The sequence below is a fragment of the Ptiloglossa arizonensis genome, chromosome 14, assembly GCF_051014685.1.
Source record: "Ptiloglossa arizonensis isolate GNS036 chromosome 14, iyPtiAriz1_principal, whole genome shotgun sequence".
Taxonomy (NCBI): domain Eukaryota; kingdom Metazoa; phylum Arthropoda; class Insecta; order Hymenoptera; family Colletidae; genus Ptiloglossa; species Ptiloglossa arizonensis.
The window spans coordinates 6,292,134-6,305,609 of NC_135061.1; the positions used below are offsets into that span (position 1 = coordinate 6,292,134).

At 40.8% G+C, this 13,476-nt stretch overlaps 1 protein-coding gene across 6 annotated transcripts in view; it reads left to right on the forward strand.

Annotated features, from left to right (window-relative positions):
* Fuss (SKI family transcriptional corepressor fussel) overlaps nucleotides 1-13,476 on the forward strand; it is a 126,102-nt gene that overhangs the window by 95,052 nt on the left and 17,574 nt on the right. For 3 of the 6 annotated variants that reach the window (XM_076326472.1, XM_076326473.1, XM_076326469.1), the window contains 4 exons: nucleotides 4,206-4,302; nucleotides 5,196-5,497; nucleotides 6,242-6,852; nucleotides 8,238-8,563. In XM_076326472.1, coding sequence (XP_076182587.1) covers nucleotides 4,207-4,302; nucleotides 5,196-5,497; nucleotides 6,242-6,852; nucleotides 8,238-8,563 — 1,335 coding nt within the window. In that variant the 5' untranslated portion in view covers nucleotide 4,206. The remainder of the gene's footprint in view (nucleotides 1-4,205; nucleotides 4,303-5,195; nucleotides 5,498-6,241; nucleotides 6,853-8,237; nucleotides 8,564-13,476) is intronic. The other 3 variants (XM_076326474.1, XM_076326470.1, XM_076326471.1) reach the window with 2 other exon arrangements.

The window sequence follows — 13,476 nt, forward strand, 5'->3', positions numbered from 1 at the left end:
TTTTGATCAGTTTCTATTCTGTACACCTGCTCGGAACAGGGTAAATTGCAATGGAAAATCGTTTCGATCGTTTCACATACTATTCCAAACGTTCGTAATGCTTACAGATTCTAATGAAATTTTGATATCTTCTATTTTCTATTTTGTACACCTGCTTGAAATCAAGTGAATTACTATGGAAAACCGTTTCACAAAGGATTCTAAACGTTACGCTTGCAGATTTTAACGAAATTTTTATCTCTTCTATTTTCTATTTTGTCTGAAATAAAGTAAATTACAATGGAAAATTGTTTCGTTCGTTTCACAAACGATTCTAAACGTTATGCTTGCAGATTTTAACGAAATTTTTATCTCTTCTATTTTCTATTTTGTCTGAAATAAAGTAAATTACAATGGAAAATTGTTTCGATCGTTTCACAAACGATTCTAAACATTCTGCTTGCAGATTTTAACGAAATTTTTATCTCTTCTATTTTCTATTTTGTCTGAAATAAAGTAAATTACAATGGAAAATTGTTTTGATCGTTTCACAAACGATTCTAAACATTCTGCTTGCAGATTTTAACGAAATTTTTATCTCTTCTATTTCTTCTACTTACACGTACCTAGTCTAAAAGATTTGAGATGATCCAACACAATATTGGATTAACTATTGGAGCAAATTTTGTCTACAATGTGACGACAAGCAATACTACTGTATATCAAGTTTCAATCGACTTAACGTTTAAAATTTAATTGAAGAAAAATCGCAATTTCTTTCCCCTTATTGCGATAAAATACGTACCTAGGATTAATTGCGTGTTAGATAAGCATTTCTAGGTCAATCTCATCGAATCCATCAGTAATACCTAAACGAAACGCCAATTTATTTTTATAACCTGTGTACTCTCGATAGACCAAACAATATTCTCTTATACTAAATTATCCAATAAGTTTACTCATTTTTTCCATTGTAAAAAAAATACTACGACAGTCCAACGTTCGAACAACTGTAAACATACGAACGAGTCGACAGATCCGCACAAAACTACACACATGTTTATCAAACGGTAGTGTATAGTCTTTAGAAAAATAAAACGACGAACCTAACATCTCCAAAACTAATTGAACCTACAAGACTCGCAGGAAAAATCACTCGACAGATTCTCGATTTTAAACGCGAGGAGTCATTTATCGTCTATATACTTCTATAGTATATTTATTATAGCGTTATTATTTATTATAGTATATTGTATTTATAAAATACATCTCTCGTGTGATCTCCACGAAATTCTCTGAATTTGATTAAAGCTGACGATCGGCGAAGTTAACGAAAGAGTGCGTGAAACAACTCGCGAGACGATGGTGTCCGTCCTGTCGTATCGGAATCCTTCTCGCTGGTATTCCCATCCACGCGTCGAAGAACCGTATCTCATTATCGGCGCTCAATTAGCTAATGTATCCCGCGTAAGTAGACGAACAAACACCGCGACCATTAGTGGAACGTACGCGGCCGGCCGTTCCTAGTTTGCACTAATTGTAAGTAGCGAGTAATTAATGCGGTCGATTCGAGTCCGATCTGTCGTACCGCTGACCAGGGGAATCCAGGAACAGTCGGATACAGAGAGAGGGAGAAGACGAACGAACGAGAGAGACGGAGATACAGAGAGCAAGAGAGAGAAACAGAGAGAGAGATATAGATAGAGAGAGAAAGAGATAGAGAGGAGTGTGCTGGGAGGAAATGGTCGACGGAGGCTGCAGGTGGGATGGTGGATGGAGTGGTTCGAAGGAGGGGGTTGTTCCGGCTCGGGTACCGGCATTGTTTCACGGTGGATGAGAATTTAATTTGCGCGACGAAGAGAGCACGAGGACGAGAACGAGCCGAACCGTGAGAGCGGGGAGGAAACGGGGTAAAGAGAGAGAAGCTACCGCGGTAGGGGGTAGAGAAGGGTGAAGGTGGAGGGTCGGATGGGTGCTGCCTTGTTTAAGCGTGGGTGGGGGGTGTCAAATTGAATTACCCCCTGGTTCCACGGTCCCCGGGGACGTTTGCTGGAGCGCTGGCGCTCTCTGTACTTCTATGTCAGGGCTATACCCGCTTGTAGATGAGTTTTATCCGCGTACACTGTTGTACGTGTACACGGGTGAACGGTGTATAGTCGTGTACCTTCATGGAGGCGTTTTCAATTAAAATCAACACCGAGGGTTGCCTCGGCCTCTACTTCCCAGCCCACGCTCCATCTCTCTCGTCCACGGTGTCTCCCGTGCTACCTATCGACCTAACTCTCTCTTTCCGGCGTAGCTGCGCAAAGTCGTATCCGTCCGTCCCGTTTCATCGTTTTTCCACTGTCTCCTCGTTCCTCCTACACCCCCTCGCGTACCAGTTCCGTCCATCTTCGTTTTTTGTTCCGTCGTTCTCCGTCTTTCACGTTCGTCCGACGTTCTCTCATGAAAAATTCACAATCCGAACGAAATCTTCGCCGCGCGTTAAACTAATGGAAGGAGTCTGTAGTCAGTTGGCCCGGCCCACTTATTGGTACTCCGTCTCTCCCGTCTTCCAGCGAGATGCCTCACCGCTTCGACTAAGAGGATAAAGAACCCTATGCTCGGTTCTGCTTCTCCACGTTTCTTTCTTCTCCCGATCTGAGCTTCTTGTTTCTTTTCCCTTTTTCTTTTCGTCCACCGAGCCTTTCACCGATCGGGAGGAAACGTCTGAAAGAGTTTCCTCGTACGGAACGCTTACCGGGGAAAAGATGTCGCAATTTTCGATATCGAGGGAGGGAAACTCGGTGATCGAGAATCTTACACGGGCTCGACAAAACGCGATTCGAATAGTTCGTTGTTAAGTTTCCGTATAATCAACGTTACACGATTGCAGATCGTTCGACGAACTCCTAGATTTCAGAGAGTATCGTCCCTGAGCGATCACTGGCTACGAAAACACACGCTTTCTGTGCGACGAGCTTACAATATTGTAATACGAAGAAGGAGGGGCGAAAATTATGTACCACTGTTTGGTTACACGAGCAAACCGATCACAAAAATAATAATTTTCTGCCATAGAAAGCCATAGAAAGCTAACCTGGCCTTCTTAGGAACGATACACGTACATATGTTTATAAACTGAAAAGCGTGAAGTTGGTAAACAACATTTTGTGCAATTTGCGCAACAATTAAGCAATGTAGTATACAATGATAGTGACAAGGAAAATATTACGGGTACAATTGTTTGATTTTACTTAAAAAGGTAGTACCTTCAGTTTTATGCGTCAATGTTCGACAATTTCTCCTTCTAGACATCTGTTCCAACAAAACTACAAAATTTCACTTTCCCTTTACCAAACGTCTACAAATATTTCCCCGTTCTAATAATTAATTTCAACAAGCCACTACTTTTTATCCTTTTCGAATATTTCAGAATGTTAATTCTTCCGAGGAGAGCCAGCAATTAAAGTCGAAACGTAGAAAGAGAGAGAGATTCAACAACCACGAAATTCTTTTTATTCATTCTGACGAATATTAATAAGCTTTTCGTACGTAAACCCCTGTCTGTTAGTATTATCGTCTGATCGGACTCTGTTCGTTCTTAGATTCGTTAAAATGGACGAAACGCAACGACGTTGTCCCGCGAAAGCTTAATCCTGTCGTTTGATTACTCTTTGAACCGAATCGATGATCAGCAAGGATGAAAAATTGTCCCTGAAAGTGTGATAGAGCGAAACTGGACTTAATCACGACTGAAATCCACACGCTGGCACGGTACCCGTATTGCTAAAAGTTGATCACTATGACGCACACGAATGTGGCCAGGCTACCAGTGATCGCGAGTAATTGACCGCGAACAGGCAAATGTCTAATCGAGAAAAATAAAAAAAAAAAAAAAAAAGCAGAGGACACGATTCAATCGAACCGAATGCGCAAGCAGCCATTTAATGACACCGGGCCGGTTTGTTTCGCTCGCGATGACGAGTGATCGATAAAATGTAATAAATATAATTACAACGGGAACGGAAGTAACGCGGAGCGTGAAGGACGGAACAACGTGTCGTTCCGTGTTGCTTCTATTTTTATCGCGTTACGTTGTTGTTACAGGAAACGTAAAATTTCAACCGGTCGAGACTCGTAATTCGAAAACTGTTCGTCTCGCGACGGTAGCGATAATTTATTACGCGTTTTGTAAATCAATGGGACGTTTAAAAATTGATATCTCTGTTTTATTGTTTTTGTAGGATGGACGTGCCAGCGGTATTATCGATGCCGCCGATAACCGCGCCCCAAAAATCAGCACAATCGCCACAGCCACAGTCGCATTCGAAATCCAGTCAGGTATCATACATACATGCATACGTATATATCTCGTTACATCGTGAAATTCTATTTTATAATTGTACATTCCGAATCGATAAGCGTGGATGTACGACGGTTATTTTTGTCACGTATCCTTCCGTAACGTGAAATTCTGTTTCATAACTGTTCCTAATCGATGAAGTATGTACGATAGTTATTTTCGTCACAGTGATGTCCTCGTTACCAAAGCGTTGTACCCTCTTTCTGCTTTACTCCTTCGATGAAGAAATGTAAGCTACAGGCTAACCTAACAACAAGCAGCGTAAATGTTTAACATTCTTGTTTTAAGTTGATCCAAATGAATATATAATGGAGAAATATTTAAATTAAAATTGACACGCATGCTTCGTACCTGGTTCCTTATTTTTCAAATAAATGGTTGATCAAAATATTGAGATCATTATGATATGGACAACGATGATATGGATTAAAATATTTTAACAAAAGGAGCAAAGTGACAGTCCAAAAAATTTGCGTTTTCATATTTAAATACTCGTTCCAAAGAAAAAGGATCAAAATATTTTTGTTCGTTTCGTCAAGATCTAAAGATCCATATTATTTTGCATATACATAGATAAAAATTAAAACCTGTTCACACTGAACTCTCAACGTAACGTATTAAATAATCTCTTGGTATAATCGAAACGAGTAACGTCACGAATAAAGATCGATAGCACTCGATATCTTACTATATCTCTGGTAACGATACCATAGGTTCGCGTTCGAAGTTCGTCGGGTAAATATTTGAAAGTTCCCGCGCGACATCGACGATGAAAGATCATCGCTGGTAGTGTACCGTGACGCGCGCAATCATTAATGAAAAACTTCTAAGCCCACAGTTGAGGAACCGCGTCGCGAATCTAAACCTATAGGAGTTACAGGTGGGCACGGTCTCTATCTACGGGATTCGCATCGTGTCCCTCGTGATCGAGGGCCAGGAGCGGCTATGTTTGGCGCAGATCAGCAACACGTTGCTGAAACAGTTCAGTTACAACGAGATTCACAATCGGCGAGTGGCGTTGGGCATCAACTGCGTGCAATGCACACCGGTCCAGTTAGAGATACTCCGTCGCGCCGGTGCCATGCCCGCTTCCTCAAGAAGATGCGGCATGATTACGCGAAGGGAAGCCGAGCGTCTCTGCAAATCGTTCCTCTGCGACAATGCGCCACCCAGGTTGGTTAGCTTCCCTCGAACACTCTAACCGGGAAAACCTCCTGTACATTTTCAAAGAGATATCACCGTAAAAGGTATAAAATAGAGCAAACTTAACACGGATCAAACATTCAGCTACCACGATCTCTATCAGACGTCGATTTCAGCAACGATCGTTTACTAGTGCGTTTGTTTCTCTAGTTTTTTGAAACATTTCTTTTTCACGAGTATAATTTTACCACTCTCTCTCTCTTAATTTCTGCTGGTTCTCGATAGAAAGCAAACTTATAGTAAAACAGATGAAAAATTTAATTACCGCGATTTCGATATCGGTTCGAACAACGATCACTTACCGGAGCGTTTGTTCTTTTAATTTTTCAAAAGATTTATTTTTCATGAGAATAGATTCTCTTAATACTCTTGCTACACTCTCTTGATACTCTTACTACTGTCTCTTGATTTCTACCGGTTCCCAATAGAAAGCAAACTTAAAACAGATGAAAAATTTAATTACCACGATCTCGATCGAACATCGGTTTCAGCAACGATCGCTCACTGGTGCGTTTGTTCTTTTAATTTTTTAAAAGAAGTATTTTTCATGAGAATAGATTCTCTTAACACTCTCTCTTAATTTCAATCGGTTCCCAATAGAAAGCGTTTCGTGCTAAGCTAGTAGATTAACCAGCAATGCTTGAAAGTACGGTTGCACTGTTTCTCATCGAACGAAAGCTAATGATCTTTAACGTCGAACGATGTATCGACCAGGTTGTCGTTTGTTCAAAGATTGCCGGAGGATTTCGCGTTCCCGGTCCACCACGAGTGCTCATGGGGTTGCCGCGGAGCGTTTCTCCCGTCTCGTTACAACAGCTCGCGGGCCAAGTGCATAAAGTGCAAATACTGCGGGTTGTTCTTCTCTCCGAACAAGTTCATCTTTCACTCGCACCAGATCGGGCCACAGGACAAGCACGTGGAGCCGAACGCGGCGAACTTCAATTCCTGGCGTCGTCACATGAAACTGTCCGGGAATCCGCCGGACGACGTGGTCCACGCCTGGGAGGACGTTAAAGCGATGTTCAACGGCGGGACTAGAAAACGATTACTTAATAATCCATCTTCAAGAGAATCGCCGAGCCCGGCCAAACGGCCGAGATCGTCCCCCACCGCACAGATATCCGCCCTTGTCCCGTCGCCCACGCATTCACGTGTGCCGCCATTTCCGGAATTGCCTCTGCCCCTCTCGAGGAGTCTCGTCATGGACTACGTGTGGCATCAGCATCAGCAGGCAGCCGCCGTCGCTGCAGCCAAAACTCCTGGTTTCCCGTTTCCGCCCTACGCTCTACCGTGGTTGGCCAAGAACAGTCCTGTATTGTTTCCTGGTGAGTCGAATAAAATCTTTTCCACAGTATTTAATCTCACCGTGAGGAAAATTCTTAGATTTGTAAAAAAGGAGAATTTATCGAGGGAATGTATTACAATGAAAATGAACACTTTTTTGATGATACTGTTTAGGCAATGGAAGTAATTTATCGGTATGTTTCCATATGTACCAAAGGGAGTAGAAGTAATGTGTTGATATGTTTTCATTGCATATTTTTGGGTTTGGTAATTTTATTATAAGACAGCTCCGTGTATGGTATTTTTAATAGTTAACGAAGGTAATTTACATGTAACGTAGCATACCGTCGTACAGGTACACGCGTTACGAGTACAAACAACATCGAATAGGAGAGTTCATTAGTATAATTACACGAGAAACGAGCAATCGAAAATTACAATGAAAATTATTAATCGGTACGTTATAAACTATTACGGTGGTGGGTGTAAAGTAATGATCCTTGATAATAATTATTAATATTTAGCGAAATATCTGCGTATTACCGATTGATATTACTATTTCGAATTACTTCTGAGGTTAGTATTAATCAATTGAAATTATTTTAACTAATAGTGAAGAAAATCTCGCTGCCCGAGTAGGTAGTCATTAATTGGCGTGGCGTTCAAAAGTTACCAGCAATGCTGGTAATGCATTTCAACCATAGATTGGGCAAGTTATTTAGAGGATCAGCTTAACCGAGGTTCGCAACAAATACGTTAGTTAATGTTTGACATTCACTACACACGGGATTATAATAATACGTGTAGATATACCTAGCCCGCGTTTCTGTATACTTTGCAAAGCAGCGTAAATTTTAAACGAAACACTATTCGTAGAGACGTCGTGCACGCTTTACAAAAATAATACATCACTGAAATTGTCAAAGAAATATTAAACGGTGGGAATATTTTGAATTGTACGGGAATATTTTCAAAATTATCGCACAATTATTTGTGTAATGTTTCCTTTACACATTATTTAAGCGATGAATAAAATAATCGTAGAATAAATAGAAATAGTTAAAAAAACAAAGACATTTTATTTAATTATTTAACGATTATAGTATCTAATAGAAAAGACGACATTCTTGACTATATTGATTTTAAACGAACAATAATTCTAAGCAAAATTAATCGGTACTTCGGAATTGGCTAATTTGATTCATCAACTGTAATTTTGCAAACGAGAAACTAATTAACCCCAAAGTATGTGTTTGACATGCAATCGAAGGTGTGACAAATTAGAAAAACGTATTATTATTTTCGATACTCTCCTTGTCAGTTTAGAGGCTAGTAAACACTACCCCTGTAATAAATCCTTTTTCGTGGTACCTTGTGCAAGCCATTCGTTATCTAGTCTACGATAAATGTGAAAATTATTGTCCAGGACCTTTACCACCACCCATAAGCGGTTCAAGCCCTACGGAACCACTGATACCAACGGTGAATCCATCGGTTCATCAGTCTGCCTTTCGTCCTGTCATCCGTGGACCACCGATTGTCGAACCAGTGGCACGGGAACAACCACCGGACACCTCGGTGACAAACAACGAGGACAACTCTGACGACGAGGTGGACATCGAGACGACGGAAGACGATCCGGTAACACCTCTCAACATCACTGTTCAGAATCTTCATTCGGTTTCGAAATCGGTCAGCAACGGTCACAATGGTCGCAATTCCCCACAGTGCTGGAGCCCTCCTCGAGAAACGGTAAGTTCACGATCATCATCGTGCATCTTTTACGCTTTAACCCCTAAGAAATTCGACCCTATTTGGAAGAACAGATGAAATACAAATTCGATCCAATCGAACGTGTAACTGTGTTCGTATTCGGGTTAAATTAATTTCCAACGAAGCTGTAGACCGAGTGTAAGTACTCAATTGTAAACCAACATGTTAGACGTAATTGATAACTCAACGTTTTCTTGTGTGGTGAAACGTTCAACGTGGAAACTGTTGAAATTAAATGTACAAAGTCTCGAGTAGACCTGTATTGTGAATTGAACTGGGCAAGTTATTCGAAAAGAATAACGTGGATTACTTTGACCTCGGTTTGTTATACACAGAGGAAGGAACAGTACAGTGTACAGAGCCTGTGAGTACCCAGGCTACTAAGCCTTTAACTCCATTGATCGAAGATCATGAACTAAATGGTACCCACCGCTACTAGAAGGGTTTCACTTGGACTAACTAGACCTCTCGTCATATTCGAATCATCTAGGATGAGTACGAAAGGCCCTAGTCTCCGGTCTCCAGTAGTTACAAGGATGATTACTCTTGGATCATTTTTCCTGCTAGAGTTTAACACCACTTTACCAGGTCTATGACCCAGAAACTTGTACATAGCTCTTTTTGGATTATTTTCTGCTTGGATTATTCTTAGCACTGTTATTGATTATTCATCTTCACTGAGCAAGAATTGTAGGTTAAGGAATATGCTACATACTAACGACAATTAAAATTCGTTTAACGTTAACTATTATTCCATCTTTATCGCTGAATAAGGATATAAGAATTGAAGAATAATCGTAAATCTTTTCCAAGCTAACTTGTCCAAACACACGCCGAAAAACTTACTAGTTCGCGATAGACTGAGAAACAGTTAACGACAGTACTTTCGAGCGTGTTATTAATTAATTTACGTCCCATTAGTCTGATGGTTCTGATCGACGATGCAAGGTTTAGGAGCGTGACGGTGTAATGTTTCTCGACGATGGCCACGCGACCATTGTTCCACCCCTTGTCGCGATGAAGTTACGAAAGGCCTCGTCGTTACCTATTATCAACGCCAATGGGTACGCAAACACTTGACACTGTGCGAGAAAACTATTCGAAAAATGTCCTCGTCGTCTCGACAAACACGCGATCGGTAATTCGCAGCAATCACGTTCCAATTCGAATAGGTACTTGTGCACGTGGACTGTTCGCGGGCAACGTGGATTTAAAAAGCGAGACAGGCTCGTCCCAGAAGTACCTGACCTAACAAAGAAAAGAAAAAAGATTTGGAAAAAAATATTTTTCACGTACCTGTAATGCACGAATCGATTTCAAAATGTTAAAGTAACGTAGATTACTGGATAGTCTCATTTAGATCGATACACTTTTCCCAACAATGTCCAACAGCTTCCATACCCTGTTTATAGTGAGAACTGAATTTTTTTTTCAAATTTGAAAATGGAAAATCATCCGAGGGGGTTAAATCTAGCCAACAGGGTATACGAGGAAGTGATTCGAACTTTGACTCATTGATTTTGGCCATCACGATAACGGATGTGTGATGAAACAATGGTGGTGCATTGGATGGTGGATGGTGCATTGTCTTGATGAAACGAAAGCTTCTTTTTCGTCAAATGTGGTCGTTTTTTCTCCATTTCGTCACTCGAACTGTGCAATAAGTTCGTGTAATATTCTCCGTTGATTGTTTTCCCTTTGTGAAAATAATCAATGAAAATTATCACACACTCCCCTTTCCTTTTGGTCCATTGTTTCGATTGTTCCTTCGTCTCAGGTGTGAAACGAAGAACGCACGTTTCATCCATGGTTACGAGTCCACGAGTTGTAGTTTCATAAAATGTCTATATTTTTCCGGTAAACATTCCACCATCGTCCAAAATGTAATACATTAAAACGTAAGGTCAGCACCGATCCTTAATCATTGAGTAGTGAATAAAGCTATATGTTCTGATCGTTTAATAACGGAGTATATTTATGTTGAAAGAAAAGAAGCTCCACCCGTGAACGCTCCCCCCGTTTGTAAACGGTCAACGAGATAACTTTGGGTTACTTGATACCGTGCAAACAATTTCACTCCGGGTTAATCGAATTAACCGAGTTGTACCCACCAATCCACTGTAATCGAACGTTCCTTTTTCTAGATATTATTTATACATCATATATTTATCCGTACACCGTCGCATTCTTCCCTCGGGCAATTATATAATATCTATCTTACACGTGAAACAATTACAGTGACGATTGTCAAGCTACGTTACGTAATTACAACACAGCTCGTTACTTGATTTTTAACAGTAGTTTTCATTCCTTGTTAAGTCGATCTGAATAGACAGACCATTAAAGAAATGATATTCTTCGACAGAAAGATAGTTTTGTATTCTTGTGACGAAACAAATCGCAAAGTTAACTTGAATATTGAAACTTTTAACTAAAGAAACAATATAACAACCAATTCTTATCCGTACCATTATCCCTCTCATTTTACGACGATTTAAGAATAGTTCCAACGTCTACAAATGATAAGAATAATAATTTCTTGAATATTATATCTCTTCGTATTTTTCTTCGTTGCACATGAATCCAAGCGAACTATAACTCGATACTTTTCACCAGTGTTCTCCATATTTCGTTATTGTACGTCACCCAATGAAACGATACGTATTTTTCGCGAATGTGAAAGAGCACAGTTCGATCCCTTGGACGTATCCCAAATCCAAACGAATGTTAATGATCGTTGGACGAAGGTTGTCGGTGTCGATACCACGGAGCAGGTGAATCGTCATAGAAACCTAGAGGCAAGAAATAGCAGCCAGGGGGTAGCAGAGGGCGTGTAGGGTGAGAGAGTGGCTGCCACGTAACACTACTCGACGTCCCTAGAATTTGCTCTGCGGTCTGACTGCTCGTGCGGCTGCCCTCGTCAATTGCGATAATTATTGTGTCAGTAAATACTCCGTAACCATACGAACTAACAGGCTCGCGCGATCGACCGAATGTAATATACTCACAGTGTGGGTACACTTATGGCAACGATATAATTAAACGAACGACCACGGTGTTGTTTTGACGTACGCAGTACGTTACGCGCGATCGACCTCCCATCGACTTGCAACCGGGACTGAAAACCGTATCGAGTGCATCAGAAATTAATTATTATTAACCTCGATCGGGTCCTGCGCTAATATTGCAATTCAGTTTAACCGGCCGTCACCTTTTAGCGCCGGATACCCTCGATTGATAGTTATTTTACACTTAAGTGTTCATCCACTTAATTGCTCGGACATCGAACGACTTTGTCAATACTTATTGCACGTTGTAAAGATAACGTTGTAAGTATAGTGTAATTCGTCGATTAGAAATATTTTAACGCTCCCTTCCTTAGGGAAGGGAACTCTTTTCATTCCCTAAGGTACAAATGAACTGGTACCACTTTACAACGCAATTCGAAGATATTGTTTTTTTTTTTAAATAACTCCAAGAGACTTTATAATTTGTCTTTATAATCTATCGTTGAGTTATTATATTATATATAATATAGATATATCCAACTCAGGGTTGGAATATCTCATATATACAAGTGTACAAGAAAGGGTCCAAAACACTACCCTGTAGAACGTCCGCTTCTAATAGGTTGCTCGATAAGTTTTGTCGTTCGATAAAACTTATTGAACAGTACTACGTAGTACAGTTATACTTATTGAACAATACCATGTAATACAGTACTCTTGGATAAGTTAATTTTATCAAAACTTATCGAACAATCTAACATGTCGTGAACGTCGTAAACACTCGTCTTGATACTTGACGAGAAAAGTTCGTTGCTTTAGATAGAATTCGACGAGTTCACGTCGAGCCTTGACCGCAAATACAGATTCGAAGTTTCGTTCAGTTCGAGAGAAAAATTCACGGCAGTAATTTCTTCTTCTCTTTCGACTCATTGAAGAAGTACAATTAACGATAATTATCTATAAGAGGTAAACGAGGGATTGAGAAAGAGAAAGAAGAAAAGAAACGGCGTGCAGTAAACAGAGAAAGATACAGAAAAGAAGGGTGGTAGGCCAGGATAAGCCATCCGGATTGCCAGACAGCTTTTCAATTCCCCCTTGTTGGTGAACGTGTCGAGTGGGGCAGATCCGTGCTTTGTGAAGAGACTCACCAAAATCTCTTTTCTCTCTCTCTTTCTCTTTTTCTCTCCCACCCTCTCCCTCCGTCTCTCATCTCGACGACATCGAGTGTGTACGTACTCATCGTCGAGATATCCGTCACAAAAGTACACAGACAAGAGGAAGTGGAAACCCGGTTACTGCATCGCACGATACAGAGTTGCACGGGGCACAAGTGTATTGCGGTAACTAAGTAATCCCCGAACGTTATTTGCAGTTATTTCTCGCTTCGACGGATCGGTACGCCGTGGAAAGGAAACCGGGGACCGATATTTTCGTTTCCACGACATCTGTACGTTCTCTCTCTCTCTCTCTGCCTGTCTGTGTACGTCCGTGTGCGTCAGTTTCTTTTCGATTTCAAGCGAAATCCGCTCACCATCGATGCGTCGCGTAAAGTGATATTTATCAAAGCGTAAAGTGCTTGCGAGAGATACCGCAAAAATCTACAGAAATGAATCGAGTGCAATGCTGAATGGCTGCAAGAGAATTTCTAAAAGAAACTGTCCCCCTCGTCGTCGGAAAAGGGAATCTCCCAGCGAATAAATCGATGCTCCAAGATTTATCCTAGATTTATCCGGTGTTTCTTCCTTCCTCGATGAAAGCATCGCGCAATAGCTTTCGATAAATTACCGACAAATCGTACGAGTCGAACGACAACATTGTCAGAATATTTATCTTGTACTGGCAAACTTCTTCGGAAGCTGACTCTCTAAAGGCGGTGTGGCACAG